This window comes from Carettochelys insculpta, chromosome 1 (assembly GCF_033958435.1).
Source record: "Carettochelys insculpta isolate YL-2023 chromosome 1, ASM3395843v1, whole genome shotgun sequence".
Lineage (NCBI taxonomy): Eukaryota > Metazoa > Chordata > Testudines > Carettochelyidae > Carettochelys > Carettochelys insculpta.
Genome location: NC_134137.1, coordinates 14,918,153 through 14,940,386, shown reverse-complemented (window position 1 = coordinate 14,940,386; position 22,234 = coordinate 14,918,153). Strand labels below are relative to the sequence as shown.

At 43.7% G+C, this 22,234-nt stretch overlaps 1 protein-coding gene across 1 annotated transcript in view; it reads right to left on the bottom strand.

Annotated features, from left to right (window-relative positions):
• C2CD3 (C2 domain containing 3 centriole elongation regulator) overlaps positions 1-22,234 on the bottom strand; it is a 95,788-nt gene that overhangs the window by 33,121 nt on the left and 40,433 nt on the right. Inside the window, exons 25-30 of the mRNA XM_074977827.1 lie at positions 8,906-9,044; positions 7,407-7,471; positions 3,638-3,843; positions 2,753-2,883; positions 1,252-1,416; positions 491-708 (exon numbers count right to left, since the gene is read on the bottom strand). Coding sequence (XP_074833928.1) covers positions 491-708; positions 1,252-1,416; positions 2,753-2,883; positions 3,638-3,843; positions 7,407-7,471; positions 8,906-9,044 — 924 coding nt within the window. The remainder of the gene's footprint in view (positions 1-490; positions 709-1,251; positions 1,417-2,752; positions 2,884-3,637; positions 3,844-7,406; positions 7,472-8,905; positions 9,045-22,234) is intronic.

Below are 22,234 nucleotides of genomic sequence, written 5' to 3'. Positions count from 1 at the left end.
TAAACAGTAACAAGGCTGGTGCCAAGGAAGTGCAGAAAGTACAAAGCAAAAATATTTCACTTGACTCATTACCACCACACATCCACTCCTGTGGATAATGTGGCACAGATTTATCAGAGCTCCTAGTGAAGAACAAATATATATATGTGGAGTTACATATTGAAATTCATGTAGGTTACCATATAATTAATAGGACAGAAAGCAATCACATGCTACTACTTAACCCCATATTCCTAAGGTTGCATTTGTCTATATCTTACGTATTGGATATCTCAGCTAAGACTCCACATCACCAATATAAAAATTGATCAACCACCCTGGGGGACCAACATCAGTTAGTTGTCTGTTTGAGGTTGATCTTCTTAAATTAAAGATCAGGAAATACTGTGTCAGGAGTTTAGGGGCTATGGTAAAGTGGCAACTTAAGACAACGGAATACCTAGTGCCTGTGCCTCTTGGTTAAATATTCCAAGCCAGGAAAACTTCTTACCGTTGATCAGAGTGCTGACTTGAGAAACCAAATGACTGGATTTTTCCAAAAGATGGCATCCATCAGGATTTACAATTCTGGCCCCAAACACTTGACCATCCTCATCCTGCTGTTCCTGATTTCTCTTTGGTGTGCTGCCACAGCCAATGGCAGGAAAAGAGCTGGTTAATTTCTGACTGAAGTATCTCTGAATATCATCCAGCTCAGTCAAGTTTTTTCTGTGAGCCATATAAGAGAACATAAAGATTAATAATATATAAATACATGACTAATCAGCCCTTTCTCCAGTTTTAGAACTAGGCTAAAAAGCTATTATCCAGCCAAATATTTCATCCGTAAGATCCCAGCCTACAAATGATTCTTTCTTTGCCAAACAGAAAGAAAGCAAAGGGAAAATTGTGTAAACCAGTTAATGCTTTGAGTTTTGTGTGGAATCAAAATGCTTGGCTTACACGCTTTGTTAGTTTTCCTCTCAAGCAGCTTGGTAACAAAGTAAGTTAAGTTATAGGATGACAGAGATGGATGGTGCTAAAGTATTCAGTCTTGATTTACAAACCCTGCTGCTATTCCACCTCAAATACCAACTATTCCAGTCTTGTTTTAGCATTGCTGTAAATTACACTACTATACCACTAACCCACCAGTTTCATAAGATTACTATATTAATTTTATGTTTTTTTGAAAGGAGGCAAGAATTGCAAAATTTCAAGATTTACTGAATTTAAGCCAGATACATCATTGAAACCATGGGTTTGCTTTACCTGAGAGAAGTTAAAAGTGAAGTATGTGATGAATGTGACAGGGAATCTAGCCTTTCAACTCTTTGTGCATCCCCTTCCACCTGCTGTAGGGATTCATGAAATCTGCGGACATTTTGCATGTGCTCTTCATGACGAGGTATCCACACCTCTGTGGGACCAATTCTGCTAAAAATGGATATACATATTTATACACACACACTGGCACAGTACCACTACCTGTGAAAGACCTGCCATCTAAATATGTGAAATCCTGTTAAAAATACACCCCTTGCACCATTTAAAAAGTGTTAATCAGAGTAAGCCAGAACCCTCAAAATTTGGCAAGAATAATACTAGTAATTTACAAAGAGCCTCAGAATTGCACTTAATTTGCATTATAATAGAGCAGATGGCAGGCATCCTCCTTTCTAACATAGAAGTTACAACTGGCCAGCTGAGATACAGAGGTGCCAGCTTACAATGACCAGTTTGGATCTAATCAGCCAACTGTTCAGATGAAAATGGAGCACTATATGCTGGTGCCGATATTCTTTGCAAACTTCAAGAGAAAAAGCTAATAAAACCTTGTCTAGTGGCTTCTAAGTTGCATTAGAAGGATTATTTTCTGCATATTCCAAACAAGCAAGCCGTGACTTAATCCAATTTAGTACACACTGCTCAGCAGTTACTGCTAGTGACGATGATGAACAAAAGGAATGTCCCCATAGCACTTATTTAAAACCAAGAGTATTACTGCAGGGCCTTTATTAAAGCCGGTTTCAGGGATAGGCAATATGGACATTCCTCTCCATACCTCATAGACACCCAGCCCTACCCCATACCCCACTAAACTGGGCAGAGGAAAACCACAGCCGGTATTGGCAGTGGTATTACATTATATCCAGGCCAGGTAAAGGAAGTGAAAGAAGCAGCAGGGTGCCTTATAGAGACAGCCGGTGACGTTGTGTTAAGGAGCGGATATCAAGACATTAGGAGATCAGCATCTCTTGGGATAAATATCAGAGGGGTAGCCGAGTTAGTCTGTATCTTCAAAAACAACAAGAAGTCCTGTGGCACCTTACAGACTAACAGATATTTTGGAGCACAAGCTTTCGTGGGCAAATACTCGCTTCATCATATGCACGCGTGGGGGGTTCCAGAGGAGGGTTTAAAGAGGGAGTCTCAGCCAAGGAGATCAAGGGGTGGGCAAGACTCAACAAAGTCTGTTCAGTCATGGAGGACATGGATCTCTTGGGACAGTCACTCAAAAATACATTTGGTAAAAAGTTGATCCACGGTCTTATAATTAAAAGGCAAGCACTGCACATAGCTGTTTTAATCCTTTAAATTGCAGGGTTCGGGATCTGGAGTGAGAGGTGTGGCATCACAGGTATATTTCACCCAGGTCACTAGACTTAGAATTTGGGCTGGTAGGTGTTGGGTAAAATTTTCAAGCTATGAAATAATAAATATTTACTCTTCTTATTTTATTCCACAGATACTCTTTCATTGGTTTTCTTACCGTTTTTGAGTAGTAAAATCGACATCCTTTGATGAAGTAATAAACTGCAGTCCAGAGCATCCTGTAACATAGCTGGGGAATGCAGTATACAAGGTCCTTGCCTCAAATGCAAAAGGACTGCGCACAGGAATCTGACACAAGAAAATTAAAGATAAATAAATGTTAAGACTTCACTGAACTAACTTCACTAACTAACATAAGCTTAAGTTTTATAAGCTGCTTTAAATTTTCAAAATGCTTTACAAATATTGACCAAAGGAAACAAGCCAATTTAACATGAACTGTTTTTTATCAACATTAGTTCTAGCACCAACAAGTCCTCCTGCCTTCTTTTTTTTGTTTGTTTTTATTTTAATGATTTTACAAACAAATCCTCCTTCTTAAAAAAAAAGGCTTGCTCCCCTGTTGCTATGTGAAAGAGTTACACAAACAATAGGGGAAGCTAAATGCAGGGGAAACCATGAAACTACATATATGCAAAATGCTATCAGATAAATCGGTAAAGAAACTGCAAACGGAGAAAATTTGTGGTTTTAATATATAGTCATCATATCGTTGCATGTAATAATTACATATGGATGTGTCTTTTTAACTTATACTGCAAGCTCTGTGGGGCAGGAATTTTTTTCTGATATATATTTGTATAACACCTAGAATAATGGGGCTCCAGGCTCTAAGTAAATGTATTGTAATATAAATAATTTTATCAAATAGAGAATTCAGGAATTTCTGGCACTTGTAGTCCAATGCTCAATACAGTACACAATGCTGCCAACATGTTGCATATAGGTAACTTTTCACTTTGTGAATCCAGAACATTCACTGTTGTAACCATTATTAGGCACTAAATCGGACTTGGCAATAGAAAGAAACTGAAGTACATACTGAGGACCCTGGGGTTTTGGTCCGAATTCTTGTCTGCCTTACTTCTTTGAGATGAATTATACTTTCAAGAGGGGAAACAGCAACTTTAATCTGCCCTCTGCATTGTCCACTTAAATCCGTAATATTGTACCACCCACAGACTAACTGGAAGCCAGAAAGAAGTGGTGACAGATCCACAGATGCAAATCCTATCACTCGTTCAACATCTGCAGGAAAAAAAAAAAGAGTTTAAAACAACAGTTAAAAGTAAGGTGTGCAAGTACAACATTTGCATGGTTTAGAACAATCAGTTACACACACAACTCTGCATAGCAAAACTCAAAAAGCATGTAATAAGCAGAGAACACCTAAAAGGCAAAGGCCAAGTACAGATAAAAAGAGAACAGGGATAATGAAGTCTCAGAACTAAGCAGAAATAACACCTAGAAGAATTGGGTTTTTAAAAGGAGACAGTGTCTGCTGGACAAGAAGAATGAAAATGTTTCATATGTAGGAAAGGAGTAGGACTGCAGACATGAAACCAAGACTGTGATGGAGGACAAGGAGGAATCTGTAAGGCAACAATACAGGGATGAATGGAGGGAGAAATGTCAGAGACATATGTGGTAGCAAGTTGAAGACCAGGGAGCCTGAATATGATGAACACAAAGACAAGGAAGGTATGTGAGGAAGTAATGACACAACTAGACTAGTCACGGAAGGAAGTAGATTTTTGGATAGAATGCAAAAGTCTGAGCACATAAGCAGGGTAGTCAGAAAGCATCTTACAATAACCTAAAAGAAAGTGACCCAGATATGTGATTTTAGTGCTAAGAAAAAATGAGGAAAGGGCAGATTGTGGTGATGAAGAACAGTAATGGGATCTAGCAAAAAATCAGCTATAAAGTGGAAGGAGAAGAGATGCCTAGATTAAACCAAAGCTGTGAGACAGGAAAGTTAATTGACTGTGATAGAGAAGGAAGTACAAAAATATCTGGGATTCAGTTCTGGACAGAATGAGTTTGAGTTGCATGGGGCACATCTAAGAGGCAGCTGAAGGCTATAATAATTTTCTCCTTCTGTTTAATTTTTTAACATCAAATGAATTATTCTATTAAATATCTCCCACATTCAAAATTGCAGCAGTATTAAATAAATTAAAATAGATAGGGTGGAAGACCCAGTGTATTAAGGATTATGCAAAAATTGCTATTGCACACAAACACTTTCTGTGCCTTGCAGAAAGTTGAGGTAAATCTCTAGGGGTCTTGCAGATTTAGTCCAAAAGGAAGTCCAGCCTTCCTACTCCATCCCAGATTTCTTTCTCTGGTGGGCAAACAGTATCATGCAGAATGCCACAGTTCCAAAACAGTTAAAATGATTTGTTTATATAGAAATGTATTAATTCTGCAAGTAACAGCAGATTAGTGATATGGAGTTGTAAGTCTGAGCATACCTACTTCACTCCAGGGACCAACAGCTGGAATGATGTTGAGGCATGCCTCAACAGACCACCAAGGAATCAGGAAGTTTCCAAAAACACAAGGAAATGAGGAGGAGTACAGGTCTAGGTCTGAAATACCAAATAACTATACCCTTGAACTTGAAACCAATAAAATTTTAAAAACAGATGCATCAGAAACAACTCATGATCTCTAGTCATTAGCTACAGACATTGTTTAGACTTCCAAAAAAACTCAAAAATCTCAAATGCATTTTATAACCAGTTCTCCTCTCTTTTCCTTACCTGTCAAAACTCATTATCACTGCAGCAGTAATAATCAGCACTTAGATCAGTGGAAGAATTTAAAGTAACTTGAGGGCCTGAATTCATAATTTGGCAGACACAATGCCTTCACTTTACCTCTGCTATTAGATGAATGGTTATACCTCGTATGAGCTCAGATGCCAGAAAGGCTAGTGATGCAAGAGGCATGGATAGCATGAACAGTTGAAGAGAAAAGTAAAAAATGGGAGGAAAGGAAAACATAAGAGTTGGAAAAAACAAACAAACAAACAAAGCCAAACCTTAAATTTCTGAAGCTCCATGACCTTCCTCCAGATCTAGAGGTTTTTTTTTTTTGTTTTTATTTACTAATTAACATTCCTTTTTCATTTTCAAAGAACTTTTAAAATACCTGTGTGTCTACTGTTACACTGTTATGTTTACTGCCATAGCTTGTCCGTTATCTTGTGCACATATTCAGCAGGCACAGGGACAAGCAATCCTACCAGCAAAAACTGTGTCCATGGCTTATGGGGATTTTTTAAGCAATAGGACAGAAGTGTACCACATTAATAGACTTACTGTGGACTCAGATAAAAGTTTCTGTGGCAAAAGAAAAAAAAAAGCCAACTAAACTTTACTACATCATCTAAAAAAATCAATACGTACAGTAAACACTTTCATATCTGGCATTCTACCATCTGGAACTCTCAAATAACCAGCATTTTAATCATAAGTAAATTAAGTTACATTTTCCATAAGTACAATACAGTGAAAGTAAATACAAATAAATACAGCAAATACTATGCAAGTTTACAGTCTACAATACTATTGTCGGTAAATAAAGCACTCTGCATACTTTGTTTATTTCTTATTATCTAATCTTGTTTTACTTCAGTGATATGCATTGCTAGGTACACCTCACTATTATCCAGAATATTTGAATATCTGGCAACCTCCCCGTCCCAGGGCTGCTGGATATAAAAAAAAAGAGTTTACTGCATTTTGAGTCAGCACTAGAGAGCAAAATAATAGAATACAGCTATCTGCCCAATACCACAGCACATTTTTTGAACTTGCATTTGTTTTGCTGCACTTAAACACTGAAGAATCTAATTTAACAATGACATGGGCAAACAGTAACATGGACAATGAGTACCTCTACCACTGCAACAACAAGCAGGATGTGTAAGTGAAGTGGATACTTACAGACCTTAGTTATGGTGCTAGAAACAAGGCCTATGACCAAATGACTTCAACTGTCCTGATAAATGCTTACATTAGCTATAACTTCATTTCTGAAGTATATTAATGTAGTTATAAAAGTATTTGCTGACATTTTGGTAATAACTGGCAATGGAATCTCGCCATGAGTAACTGTGTCAGAGAATAAAAGTTGTCCAGCTTTTGACAGGACAGCAATCTTTATTTGCAAATCAGATTCTATTTTACACATTGACTGTAAGAATTAAACCAGGGGAAATTGCACAAAGACATCTCCTGTTGGAACTGTTTGGACTTGTAAGGATGTGTGTGGCCTGCTGGGTTAAGGGCTCTCAGGGTGACAGGAGACAAGACTGACATATAGGAGCAGGTAAGAATCTTACATGCTTTTCTACGGATTAGGGGAAGGTCTATGATGAGGCCTAAAATGAGGCTCTGGGGAGAAATGGGACTGAAGGACATCAGTTAATGGGATGATACTTGCCTCTGTGGACAGCAGGAAACATTGGAGTTTGCAGGCCATTGCAGAACACTCTTCTGGACCCCCAGAAAAATCTAACTTCTAAAAATCCATTAATCAATCACTTTACAATGAATGAGAAGCAAGGTTTAAAACTTAAACTTAAGTGAAAGTAGCTAAAAGCTCCTCACAGCTGGAAGGACTTTGGCAAGACAGGAAATGAATGGGATTCGTTAGCTAGTATAGCCCCTGCAAAGGCCACTAATGTTTTTGAAATTCCTGTCTCCTTTTGTTGGAAGGAGCCAAATTATACATTGTATGCACAGAATCAAGGTATGCATAATAAGCATTCTTCTCTGTGTTACACGTTGGTGGTTTACCTGCTTTATGCCATACTTTGAAGACTAGGGTTTGTTGTGGATCCAGCAGAAGTTCTTTGGATAGCCTATTAAAAATAAAAGCATCATAATTTGTTACGCAGATCAACAAAATTTGCCAGAATTTCAACAATATTTTGTCTATCTTATTAAGAGTATTCTCTGCATAGTGGGGGGGAGGTAGGGAGAAAACAGTATATGTCCTTAGACGTGCAGTGTGCATAATTACCACCATGTGGACTTGTATTCTGCTTATCCAAGAAATAAGGTAGGTTTTTCCCCCCCTCCCTTGGTATGAAGTATTTTTAAATGTGGGCAATTAAAACTTCGGGGGCAGGGGGGGGAATAACTGTGAAAATACTACCCAGAACTATGGTAGCAAACTTTTAATAAAGACTAAGATGGCCACCTGAAATAGTGTACCCTAATTTCTGAAGGGAAAAAAAAAGACCTCAAAATAGTGAAGACACAAAATTCTCAAGGCATTTTCAGGTCATTTGGAATATTTCTAGTATTCAAGATTGGCTCTGAGCACAAATAACCTTAGAGAATAACACTTGTAACTGTAGCAATCAGTGTTTGAATGATTGGTCTCTGCATTATAAGAACATCTGTCTAGCAGCCAAACCTGCCTCCGCGCTAATTTCCATGCAGTCCTTGACCAACAAGCTAGAGCCTAACATGCTACATATTATTTGAGAAACAATGTGGTAGTTTTTATTTGACCAAATTCAGCTGGTGAGAGATGAACTTATCCAGAGTTATATATCATCTTAAAAACTTGTCTTTCTCACTAACAGAGGTAGGTCTCTTTTTGTTTTAGAAAATCCTGGTGACAAAAATGACGTCAAAACTTTGCAGAGACCAGGATATCCCCACCACAGATTTACTAGTAATTATTTATTAACTTTATGCTGGCCTAAGAACTTCTGGCATTGAACTGGAACCCACTGCTATAGGCACTATACAAACATCATAAAAGGACACAAAAGTGTTACCAAAGTGCAAGAACTTTTCTAACATTAATTAATGTTCATGACAGCCCTGTGAAGAAGAAAAGTGTTATTGTTCCAATTTACTGTTGGAGAAACTGAAGCACAGAGAAGTTAAATGACTTGCCTAATATCACATGAAAAGTCTATGGTACAGCCGGAAATACAGTACGAGTCTGTGTCCTGGACCTACATTTTAGCCCAGACTATACCTTCCCTCATACAACTCAATCCAGACATTATAGGCAGTTAAACTATTATAAGATATGCAAAAATGGATTTTCAGTTGCAACAAGCGTAACAAGTCTCCTAATGCTTTGACCAGAGAAAGTCCACCTCTTCTTTAAGGTGCTGCATCAGGGCAGGTTCAAGTCTAGGTCTAGGTCTAGGTCCAGGTCCAGGTCCAGTCACTGGAGGAGCATTCTAAGTGCATCAATTCTTACAGTGTCTGCCACTGGCTGCCAAAGAGCACTGGCATGAAAGTGTCTGCCTTTGAAAGGCCCTACCTACCTTGTTTGCTGCTGAAAGTCCCAAACTGGTGAGTCAGTATTTTCTATTATTGCAGTGGCTATTGGAGCATCTGCATTGGCAACTGGAAACGTAACATAGCTACTGGGTGCTGTCACTCCACGCTCAGTGAGAGGACTCCCTAAAACACAGCAAATTATGGTTAGAATAAGGCAGATGATTAATCTACTATGTATTTGAGAGAGTATGTCACTCAGTTTCACAAACAAGCAGGCCTGTGGCAGGCACCTCAGAGTAAGAGCTAGGTCCACCAAATTTGGTTTGGAGCTTCCTCTTATAGTAACTTAAAGCAACATTAGGGTTTGTTGTGCCAGAAAAATGGGATGTGCCTAGAATGGGATTGCGTCTCATAAAACAATACAAAAAAAGAGATACAATCCCTAGGCAGCTGAAAGGGGCTGGATGGGGGGCATGCCCCTTTGCCTGTGACTGCTCCAGACCTGAACCTCCCACCCTCCATGAGCCCTTAACAGAAGATGGGGATGGGACACTGGTGGCTTCTCCCTGTTGTTACAGTCAGGCAGCGAGGGGAAAGTGCACAAACTTAATAGGGTTAAGGACCTGAGCTATGCTGGGTAAATGTGCTAGTCATTTAATAATAAAAAATATAAGTACTGTGTTACCAGCAGAACAAACTTACTAGTTACAGATAATAACAATTGTACCTTGTAACAAAGATAAAAATTATGCAACATGCTAAAGGTAGTTTGCTGGTGGCTTGTTTTGGGCAGCATTCACCTGCTCCAGTTAGAACAGCAGTGGGATGCAAATGCCATTTGTACCTTTACTTTGAAAGTGACTCTAAACATGAAAGAATTCTGTGATTGTCGACGACCATTAAAAATTTGGACTTTTTTTTTAAATAAATACTGTCAGCCTTGCTAACTCATCCTGGGATCCAAAATTCAAACTGGGTTAGTTCTGGCTCATCTCATCAGTAATCAACAACTACTCCAGACAAATTCTGCTGTCAGTTACACCTGCACAATGCAGTTCTTGTCCATGGGGTTTTGTAGGTTTAACTAGTGGCAGAAACTGACCACACAGTCAAAAATAATTAGCAATTTTTGGGTAACGCACACCCCAAAATAGAACCTGGCTCATCCTCCTAGAATGGGAACAGATAAAGAGAAAGGCTACAAGGATGATCAGAGGAATTGAGAACCTGTCTTACAAGGGGAGACTTAAAGAGCTTGTCTTGGTTAGACGAACTAAATGAAGCTGATGGGAGGCATGATTACTTTGTATAAATACATCAGAAGGATAAATACCTGGGGGAGAGAGGAGGAGTTTGAGTTAAAGGCAGTGTGGACACAAGAACAAATGGATATAAACTGACCATCAACAATTTTGGCCTTAAAATTAGATGAGGCTGTTTCTCAAACTGTCAGAGGAGTAAAGGTCTCAAACAGCCTCGCAAGGGAGTACCAGAGGCAAACATCTTAGTCTGTTTTCAGACTGACCTGGAAAAGTTTATGGAGGGGATGGTGCAATCAGATTGCCTGCAAGTCCATAGGGCACATCTGCAACAGCTGTTTGCAGACATCTCCAAGGGATGGATGGAGGGTTGCTGTCCCTAGAGCATTCTTCCCCAGGTGCCTGGGTGGCAGGTCTTGTCATGCGATCAGGGACTAATTCAGGGGTCAGCAACCCCCGGCATGGGTGCGACGAGTGGCATGAGAGCTGATTTTTACTGGCGCGCAAGGCAGGAGCTCAGGCATGACTCTCCTCCCACATGCAGCTAGGAGCTTGTTCAAAACCATGCCGGCTGTGGCTTAACAAAAGACCTGCTAATGCTACCAACCACCACCTAAATGGTAAAAGTCGGCATCTTAAGTTATTAATGAAGGTGTTGTAAGTAGGACTATCAGTGACTTTAAAAAATATCGCTGCCACTTTGCCCATATAGGTTAAAAGGTCAAATTTTGGCACACTGCCTCAGAAGGGTTGTTGACCACTGGTCTAACTGATCACTATATTTGGATTCAAGAAGAAACTTTCACTCAAGTCAGACTGCCAGAGGCCTGGGGGCCAGGTTTCCATCTTCCTCAGCAACATGTGACATGAGTCAATTGCAGGTTGGAACTACAGTAGATGGTGGATTCCCTGTAAATTGAAGTCTGAATCAAGACTTTAGTAATCCAGCCAGAGGTTTGGGGAAGGGATGAGGGGACAAAGGCTACTGCAGGAGCAGGTGAATGAGGTTGTGTGGTCTGCAGTAGCCAAACTAGATCAAGGGTCTGCAACCTGAGGCTCCAGAGCCACATGTGGCTCTTTAAGGACTTCTTTTTGGCTCCCAATGCTATAATTGCAAAGTTTGAAAACAAAAACAAAACAAAACAAAAACACAAAACCCAAACCTCCAGATTATTTTTAATAAACGGTGAACATCTAAAAGTCAACAATGAACAACTCATATCTAAATAGCAAATTATATGAACTCTTGAAATATTGGATAAATCCCTCTTTTAATATGTGCAGGCTCCCCCTGGCCTTCCCTGAAGCAGCTGCAAACTGCAGTGCAGACAAGAGCTTAACAACATAACACTGAGCTAGCACAGACACTATTCATTTTTCAACGTAGAAGTGAAAGCTTTGCAGGGTTTTTGTTACAAACTGGTTATTATGACTTGCATAAACAGTTCAGGGCTGGAAACACAAACACTCCCCACCTCAATTCTTTTGTTCTTTAAAAAATGTGGGAGAAGTCTTGTGAGAAAAAAGATATAGTAATCAGTTAATTGGTTTGACCTACTTTGCCTTCGGTGGCAGACAACATGTATTCACAGTAACACAAGGTCATACCCAGGAATCTGGACAATTTCCAAAAACCAGAAGACATCGAAAATATAGTACTCTGGAAAGCACTATGTACTTTACATTTTGTGAGCATCTACACTAAATTGTACTGGAAAAATGATAGATCATGAGTCTGGACTGATTTGCGCACTTTGGGAGGATTCTTCTACAGCAGATTCCTGTCCCACTTTTCTCTCTGCTTTGCAACCCTTCCTCTTCAGTGGTGTCAATGCTAGGAAGCTTTGCAGCCATAATTCACTATGATGCTGTTCTATCAGTCGTAGGACCTGTAGGAAGAGGATTTTGGTATTTGTACTATTGTACTGTAACTGCCAGTGGTGCTGTTTTGAATTCTAGCTTTACAATTTGCTTTTAGTTGAGGTTTTAGTCCAGGAGGCAAGGAGAGTGGGATAGGACTGTCTTTTGAACAAAATACCACTCCTCTATCAGGCCTAGAAGTTGCTAGCGACTGTAGTAAGGCAAGGCCCTGAAACATAAGCCCACATCTCACAGGCCTGATGCGAGGCCTGGCCAACAACGGTCAAGACGTTGCTAATATAAAGCAAAGTTAAACTGTGAACAAGAGGCAAGCTCGCAGAACTCTGCACAAACAGTGCTGATAACGTAAAACACTAATTGAAACTAGGCACAGGTTGAAAGTCCATTTCAAAGGGATGGCAACAACACCTTGTTAAGAAGCACCTTGGTACCCACACACTCCCTACAGATAAGATGGATATACCAACCCAGCTTTAGGACAAGGACTGAAATGACAGCATGCTGGCTAGAAATGTTTTCATCAAAGCATCAGGTGCAAGGTGATGAGGTGGCATTTAAGTAATGTCAGAGGGTAGCAACCTGATATGTCAGGGGTTGTGTGTCTTTGGGGACAGTGGCCCATGTTACTGACTGAGCTGAGCTCTTGGTGAGGGAGTACACATGCATAGCGGGTCAGCAGAGTCTGCTGACAACTAACACTACACTTCATCTGACAATAAACCTGGACTGATGCCTTCTATCCTTCTCTGATTTTGTGAACTTTGGGGGCTCTCTCAGAGACTGCTAGGCCAGTTACATGTGCAGAGCCAGCACAGCATACAGAAGGGAAGCACACACATGCAGTGGAACAGGTATTATCACTGAATGGAGAAGAATACTGCAAGGAGATCCCACTGGTGACTTCTGACTCACACTGATCACTTACTCCTCTGTCTTCTGGGGACTGAGCATACTGCCTTTGTACCATTGCAAGACCCTCCTGACCAGTAAGAGAGTGATTAAACCCATAATCTAAACCAGAGTATGGTATGAGATCATACACAGTACTGATCATCAGACAGGTCCAAAACATATTTCCCCACTCCCCCTCAATCTTGAGAATTCTCTTGTCTCTAGCAATTTTGTCTCTTTGTGTCCTTCTTGTAACCTCTAAACTCAGCCTATGTGTTTGTAGATAATTTGTTCCCTTCTTGCACACACTCTTGCTATATGAGAAACCTCTGCAATTGCTGTGGCAACTGCAAACAAAATTGTGGTTTTTTCCTTCTTCAGGAGATGGCCTTTCCCTATGCAGAATAACATAGTATTTAGCAGAACTTTCATTTTCAGGATATTTTCATATTAAGAGATATTAGAAATGAATTCTGCATCAACACTAGAAGCCAACAGTGGTCTAGATAGCCTATATCATAACTCAACCTTGCCTAGGTGGCAGAGCCTATGACAGGGACATGCCCTTGTCAGAATATCTCTGTGGCCTACACTCCAAATAAAAGAAGAAGTGTGGCTTCAGCAGCTTGCTGCATTTTACACAAATCGGAGTGAGCACTTAGTCTCCCAGAAAGTTTAGAGGGGAAATATATACAACTTTTGTTCCAGCAAACTGAACTGAGCCCCTTGCCATAGGATTTCCAGTAAAGGATCAATAAGTGGGCTGTGAGAGAAGCATTGCATTAGGATCCACCGACTATCACAGTAACAAGGTAAGTAGCTACTGTACTCTGCCCTGATTTTAAACCACTTTCTCCACTTGAATGGAGAATGCTACTGCATCTACCCAAATGGCAGTTTTACAGTTTGTATTAACAGCCACCTAACCTGAAGATTCTTGCTTGTGAATTCCTTCCGGAAATGGAATTTCCTTCGTACACAAGAAGCGTTTCAGAGTTCAATCTGCTTTTCTACAAACACGCAAAGAGCTTACAGCTTAAAGAGGCACTACAAATTTTGCTGTCCTGGGCAGGACTGTGGTTGGGACAGCTCAAATATTGCCTGTGGGTAATACACATTCAATTAGATAAACTGGCAAAACCTGCCTATAACAGATGAGTAGCCAGCTGTCTCTTCATATGTAGGGGAAGAGCTAAGCAAACGTCTGTTCCTGGGGAAATTAAAACTAAGTAGGAGAACCAAGGGAGTAACTGACATTAGGAGGCAAGTAATGGCACACTAAAGGGACATCTCCATCTTTAAAAAACAAAACAAAACAAAAACAAAACACTTCCATCTGTTTTTTCTATTGTTGTTACCAGTGACACCAAATGTTTTAATTAAAATAAGTTAAACAAAACCCCCTAATTTTTCAGTTTTGTGCCTTTGATAGCAATGTATGTAGAATCAGTTTCAATTTTCTCCTCCCCTTTTTTAATTAAAATGTGAAAATACAACCACAAAAATTGGTAGGAGGATCAGACAGGTTTAATACCTGCAGCTACATTTAGATAACTTTTTTAAAATTATCATTAAGCTGATAGCATTCCATTAAAGTTCCAGAAAAACTGTCATCTTTAATGTACTGGAGGACAATGTATATGATGTCCTTGTTGTCTATAGTATCACAATGAAATTTTATTTTTAAGATAAACTTTCTTGCTAAAACAGGCATAAGAGAGTTTCTCCAACTCTTCTTCTGTGAGCATCACTCTCTCTGTATCCAGAAAATATACCACCTTAAAACTCTCACAGAAGAACCATAGTTTCTAGTGTCAAAATCCTTTTAATAGCAAACAGTATTATATTCAGTTCCTGAACACAGAGAACATAACCTTCAGAAGATTACAGATCACTGTTCATTCAAAAAACAAGTGTACCAGCAGCAGTTGTGCTTAAAGCACAGCATACCAATGACATTTTATTCCTGTTCTGTAATACCGCATGCCAATAAATGCTCATGGGCAACAGTTTAAATTAATTAATTTAGATCATTAAACAGTAGAGCTCAATTGAGATGTTTCCAGGAAAAACATCAAAATATTAACTGATAGGGGCCTTCCTGCCCAGTCCTGTCTGGCCATATTGTTTTTATTATTTATATTTATTGTTTGTATTCTTGTACTGCCTAAACCCTAAAGGCTCCAATCAGGAGTATGGGCCCACTGTGCTAAGTGCTGAACATACACAGACAGGGGTCAAGTTACGTAGGAGTGAGGTTGTCTCGGGCTATATGTGGAAATCTCAGGCAAATGATTCAGTTCTTTTTCAACAAAAAACTTCACTTAGTACTAACTGCAAGTAGAGAGAGTAGCAGACAGCTCAAAAAAAGTTTAAAAGCCAGCAAGTGTGTCACTTTACGAGCATCCCAGGTATAATCTCAGTAAAATGGTGCATTTTAAAGTATGTTGAGAATTTACAGATTCAAAGATGTTAGTTAAGGCAATGCAGTGGAGCCATCAGACAAGGACCAGATTCGCCGTCTGGGGCCAGAATATCGTGTACATCAAGACACTTGATATGGGTTGACAATAGGTTCAGAGGCTACGCAAACAGATTCAAGCCCTAATGGCATGCAGTACGTGAGAGAAAGTTTACACACCTGATCTTAGTTGTAAGACCAAGAAGCGATATTAAAGCAATTATTTGGAACTCACTGTCATGCAGCTGGGCATCTAAATCATTCTCATTTAACAAACCAGGAAATTGATCCAAATGACTTGCTCAAGATTATAGTGAATTGATTCCAACCTGTATAGATTCTTATATCACCCCTTACCACCATAGATTCTAGCAGTTCTCAGATTCCTAATTTTGTATAACTAGCTTAGTTCTAGACATGAACAATAAATTGAAAGTCTGAAAGAACAACTTCTCTTATCACTAACTAGCATCAAGGATGGGCAAATAGGCTGCTATTCATACGAGCCTCTGACTCAGGAATCCAATAGTCATCTCAAGAGATATTTTTTTAACATTACACTGCTTTTTTACATTTTATCCTGTCCATTTTGCACTGTGCAGAGAAAAACAACAGGCAAGTTCACCTGATGCTCATGAAAAGAGAAGTTACTCACTGTAGTAACGATGGTTCTTCGAGATGTGTCCCCGTGGGTGCTCCACAATAGGTGTCGGGCTTGCCCGGCGCTGCAGATCGGAAACTTTCCAGCAGTTTCTCCTGGATTGCGCATGTGCCGGCGCACGCCGCTCCCTGGCATGTCCCCGGCCACGTGCACGATCCGGTCCCCACCAGTTCCTTGACCAACCGCCTCGGATGCTCCTGAAAAACACTAAACAGAGATCCGAAACGGGGAGGATGGGCGGGTGGTGGAGCACCCACGGGGACACATCTCGAAGAACCATCGTTACTACGGTGAGTAACTTCTCTTTCTTCATCGAGTGTCCCCGTGGGTGCTCCACAATAGGTGACTACCCAGCAGTAACCCAAGTAAGGAGGTGGGTAATCGGTTTATGTGCAGCTTGCCCCCAAGAGGGCTGCTGTCGACAGATGGGTGTCCTCTCAGAATACCCAAGGCAGGGCATAATGCTTGGCAAAGGTGTCATAGGATGACCAGGTCGCCGCTCTACAGATGTCTTAACGCGATGCCCTTGAAAAAGGCTCCTGACGCTGCCACCGCCCTGGTGGAGTGAGCCCTAGGTGGGGCCAGCAAAGGAGTCTTTCGAAGTTCGTAGCACATTTTTATAGAGGACACAATGTGCTTCGAGATTCTCTGTGAAGAGAGACCCTCTCCTTTTGACCTGGGAGCGAGAGAGACTAGAAGTCTGTCCGTTTTCCGGAAGGACTTAGTTCTGTCTATGTAGAAGGCCAACGCCCTCCTCATGTCCAGGAGATGTAGGCGTGCCTCCTTGCTGGAGCTGTGAGGCTTCGGGTAAAACAAAGATAAAACTATGGGTTCGTTAAGGTGGAACTCTGAAGAAACTTTTGGAACAAAGGCTGGGTGCAGCCGTAAAGTTACCGCCTCCTTTGAGAATACTGTGCAGGGCGGCGTTGCCATAACTGCTGCGAGCTCACTCACCCTGCGAGCTGACGTAATTGCAAGGAGGAAGGTTGTTTTTATCGTAAGGAGATGTAGGGGAACCATGGCTAAGGGTTCAAATGGTGGTCCCGTTAGCGCGCTGAGCACTAGGTCCAAGTTCCACGATGGTGGAAGCGTTTCCAAGGGGGGTACAGGTTTACCAGTCCCTTCAGGAACCTGGTAACAATAGGATGGGCAAATACCGTGGGCCCCTCCTCTTCATGCCAAAAAGCAGATATAGCGGCGAGGTGGACCTTTAGCGAGGATAGGGAAAGCCCGCCCCTCTTGAGGTCCAATAAGTATTCTAGTATTACAGGTATAGGAACGTCAAGGGGAGCTAGCTGCTTGGCAGAACACCATGCAGTGAATCGAGTCCATTTCTGCTTGTAGGTCTTCCTGGTGGAGGTCCTTCGGCTACTCTCCAGGACTTGTTGTACTCCCTCCGTACATGTGCTTTCTAGGGAGCTGAGCCATGGATTAGCCATGCTTGTAAGCGCAGGCCTTGAGGATGTGGGTGCACTATGGACCCCTGGGCCTGTGTGAATAGGTCCAGCGCCACCGGAAGGGGGAGCGGTGGGCGGTCCAACATGCACAGAAGCAAGGGGAACCATTGCTGTTGATCCCACGTTGGGACTACTAGAATCACGTGGGCTCTCTCCCTTCTGGCCTTCTGCAAGACCTTGTGGATGAGCACTGTGGGGGGAAATACGTAAAGTAGGGGGCCCTTCCATGAAATCGCAAATGTGTCCCCCAGGGACCCCCCGCCCCAATCCTGCCCTGGAGCAGTACTGGGGGCACTTCTTGTTGTGCTGAGTGGCAAACAGATCTATCTGAGGAAACCCCCATGTGTGAAAGATCGGTCGTAGCAAATCGGAGCGGATCTGCCATTCGTGCGTGAGTGCAAAGCGCCTGCTCAGCTGGTCTGCTTTCACGTTGTGAGCGCCCGGCAAATACGAGGCTTTCAACGTTATATTGTTGGCGATGCACCAGTTCCACAGCCGGACTGCTTCCGCACATAGGGCATGGGATCGAGCTCCTCCTTGTCGATTTATATAAAACATGGTGGAGGTACTGTCTGTATTGATCCCGACTACTTTGCCCTGTATGTGGTCTCGAAAATGTTTGCAGGCGTTGAGCACTGCTCTGAGCTCCAGTATGTTTATGTGCAGTGACTGTTCCGCAGGAGACCACAGTCCTTGTGTCACCTTGTCACCGATGTATGCTCCCCATCCTATGTGGGAAGCGTCAGTAGTAAGAAAAATAGAGATTTGTGGTTGGTGAAAGGGTACCCCCTGTTAGCAGGTTCCTGGGGTTTACCCACCACTGCAGGGATCTGCGCACCTCTGTCGTGGGCGACATCACCCTGCGGACAGTGTGGGATGCTGGCTTGTAGACGCTCGCCGGCCAATGTTGCAGGCTGCGCATATGTAATCTGGCGTTCTGCACCACAAACGTCGCCACCGCCATGTGGCCTAGCAGCTGCAAGCACGTTAAGACCAGTACCGTGGGGCTGTATGTAATGACTTGCACCAGCGAACTGATGGCGCGAAAGCGGGCGTCGGGTAGATAGACCCTTGCTGTAATAGTTTATACGTGCCCCCATAAACTCTATGTCTTGTGTGGGGTCAGTCTTTGACTTCACGAGGTTGATGACCAGGTAGAGTGAAGAAAACGTGTCTGCTGTTACACGTATCATGCGTAGGACCTCTGCCTTCAAGGCCCCTTTCAATAGGCAGTCGTCCAGGTATGGGAATATAAATACCCGCTGTCTGTGCAGGTAGGCTGACACCACAGCCAGGGTTTTGGTAAAGACACTGGGGGCCGAGGAGAGGCCGAACGGAAGAACCTTGTACTGGAAGTGCTCTTTGCCGACCATAAAACGGAGGAAGCGTCTGTGTGCCGGGTGGATCGTTATATGAAAATACGCATCTTGTAAGTCGAGGGCTGCAAACCAATCTCCATCGTCCAGTGCCGTGAGTATAGAGGCGACTGTGATCATCCGAAAACGCTGTTTGCGCAAGTACCAGTTGAGGCCCCGAAGATCTAAGATGGGCCTCCAGCCTCCTGTTTTCTTCTCTGCAAGGAAGTAGCGTGAATAAAAACCTTTCCCCTGGAATCGCTCCGGCACTCTTTCCACCGTCCCTATGAACATAAGATGGTCCACCTCTTGTTTGAGTCTCGCCTCATGGGAAGCATCCCTGAGGTGGGGCCTGGGCGGAGGTTTCGGCAGTGGGAGCGACTGGAAGGGGATCGCGTAACCCGTGGCTATGATCTCCAGTACCCATTTGTCTGCGGTGATCTTTTGCCATTGGGGGTGGAACGGTTGGAGGCGATGATGGAACATTAGCTGGGAATGGCATTGCGCGATGGTAGTGATAGTGCAGTCCTCGATCTGCCCGTCAAACTTGTTGCCTTTGGGCCTGCCCAGAGGATGCGCGGCTTTGTTGAGAACGTTGCCTGGGAGTTCTATACTGTTGCTGCTGTTGATGTCGCCCTTGGTCGTAACCCTGTTGGTACTGTGCACGCTGTGGTTGGTACGGGTATCGTCTTTGCTGAGGGTAATACTTTTTCTTCCTATATGGAGGGGTATAAATACCCAGGGTTCTAAGTGTAGCTCTGGAGTCCTTACTGGAGTGGAGGACCGAGTCGGTTGAGTCTGCAAACAACTTCTGCGTGTCAAAGGGAAGATCAACAATCTTCGCCTGCAGATCCCTCGGGATACCCGATGTCTGGAGCCAGGATTCTCTACGCATGACCACTGCTGTAGCCGTTGAACGTGCCACCGTGTCTGCCACGTCCAGGGCGATCTGGACTCCCGTCCTTGAAGGCGCGTAGCCCTCTTGCACAATCACCTTTAGCACCGGCTTCTTATCTTCCAGAAGCGAATCCATGAGAGAAGTAAGCCTGGAGTAATTGTCAAAATTATGGTTCGCTAGATGTGCTGCATAATTTGCAATTCTCAATAACAGGGTGGAGGAGGAATATACCTTTCTGCCAAACAGCTCTAGCTTCTTGGCATCTTTGTCTGAACCTCCCGATTTGTACTGGGAAGTCTTTGATCTCTGCTGAGACAATTCTACCACCAGTGAGTTTGGTTGTGGGTGACTAAAGAGGAACTCCATGCCCTTCGCCGGGACGAAGTATTTCTTATCCGCTCTCTTGCTTATAGGTGGAGCGGAGGCTGGGGTCTGCCATATGGTGGTGGCTGACTCCATGATGGCTTCGTCGAGCGGGATAGCAATTTTGGATGAAGCTGGGGGTCTCAAATTTTTCAGGAGTTTGTGATGTTTCTCCTGTACCTCTGCTGTTTGGATGCCTTGCGTGAAAGCCACCCTTTTAAACAGCTCCTGAAACTGTTTGAGGTCATCCGGGGGAGCAACGTCCCCAGGGGCTGTAGCCTCTTCAGGGGAGGACGACGAGGAACCACTAGGGCAAACCTCCCTCGAACTTTCAGGTTCTTGTGGCCGATGGTACACCCGCTCGCTAGAGGCTTGCGAAGGAAAGTCTCGGGGTTCCAAAATTAACTCCCCTTGAGACAGCTGTGTTTCCATCCCCGGCCGAGAGTGTCCACGGGGGTATTGGATGGCTGGGGGGGGACCTGCCCCTAGGTGCATGCCTGGGGTGTCTGTGTCCAGCATGGTAAGAGCGACCATGGCAGCACGGGCACGGGTCCAGGGATGGGGACCTGGACCACTCTCGGGGTGCATACCCCTGATGTCTGGGAGAGCGACATTTCCGTGACAATTCAGACAATGGTGAAACTGGTTTGTGATAATACTCCAAGGGATCCAATCCCAGAAAGGGTGAAGGTGGCCCAAGCCATGGTGACGCTGGTTGGAGGAACGGAGGAGGCGGCTCTGGATAGGTTGGTAGAGACCCAGACCTGCTGGGTGGCGTGTGCAGCATAAGGGGAGGGCTGGTTGATAAGAGCATTGCAACCCTGTCTGGAGAAGGGCTGCGGTGCCGAGTTTTTGCTCTCGCCTTTCCCCTCCCCCGCGGGGCTGGCACCGCCCCCTCCCGTGCCAGGGATCTTGGCCCCACTGTCGGCGCTGCGCTCGGCACGCTCAGCTGCGGTGCCACGCGGATAACATCCTCCGGTGCCTGCAGGCTCCGTGACTGTTGGCCCTGCACCGCTGGCGCCGCAGGGGTCGGTGCCGCCTGTGGCGGTGCTGCCGGTTCCGGCGCTTGCCTGGCCACCGCTCTGAGTGCTGCGTGTGCCGGCTGTTTGGTTAATCGGAGGCTCAGCCTCTGCCACATGCGCTGCTGCGCTGCCGCTTGTTTGGGTATGCAACTGGGGGCTATGTGCTGCGCCTGTCCCGCTCGCTGAGACCGCCGGCAGGGATCGGGCTGGAGAGAGCTTCCTCCGTTTCTGCATCGAGGAGGTGAGGGAAGCCGCCTTCCTTTTATGGAGCCCAGGGGGTCCCTCTGGTTGAGGCCTCTCCGGCACGTCAGGCTGGAGAGCCTTATCAAACAAGAGCATTTTCAGCCACATTTCTCTGTCTTTCCTGGCCCTGGCTGTGAGCTTAGCACAATGGGAACACTTTTGGGTAACGTGTGATTCCCCCAGGCACCGAATGCATTCACTATGCCCATCGGAGGCCGGCATAGCTTCGTGGCAGGACTCACACTTTTCAAAGCCTGAAGAGGACATCGCGGTGAGTCTTTGTGCTGTTAATAGGGCACTTAGCACTGAATTCGTGCCTGTTTACCCTTCGCGGACACCAGCCTGCAGCGGCGGGAGGCCTACTGGCCTTCACATCCACACGTCTTCTCCGTTCCTCTCTGTCTTTTTACTATATATATATATATATATTTTTTTACTCTCTTGCTTTTCCTCTTGTCCTTTTTTTTTTTTTGGAAAGAAAAACAACAATTTACATGAAAAAAACTCTAGCTAATCTGACTCTGGCCGTAGCCTGAGTGGATTCCGTCTGCAGCCGATGGCGGCTGAGAAGGAACTGGCGGGGACCGGATCGCACACGTGGCAGGGGACGCGCAAGGGAGCGGCGCGCGCCGGCGCATGTGCGACCCAGGAGAAACTGCTGGAAAGTTTCCCATCTGCAGCTCCAGGCAAGCCCGATACCTATTGTGGAGCACCCACAGGGACACCCGATGAAGAACTAATATGATCTAGCGCAGAGGTTCTGAGATCTGTGAGCTGCATTCAGGTGGTGCACATATAGTTCCCTCTAAGGTGTGCACCTGCATGTTTGCACACAAGATAAGGCAGGGCTGCTCGCCTAATTAGTGGCTTGCCAGCACTGCT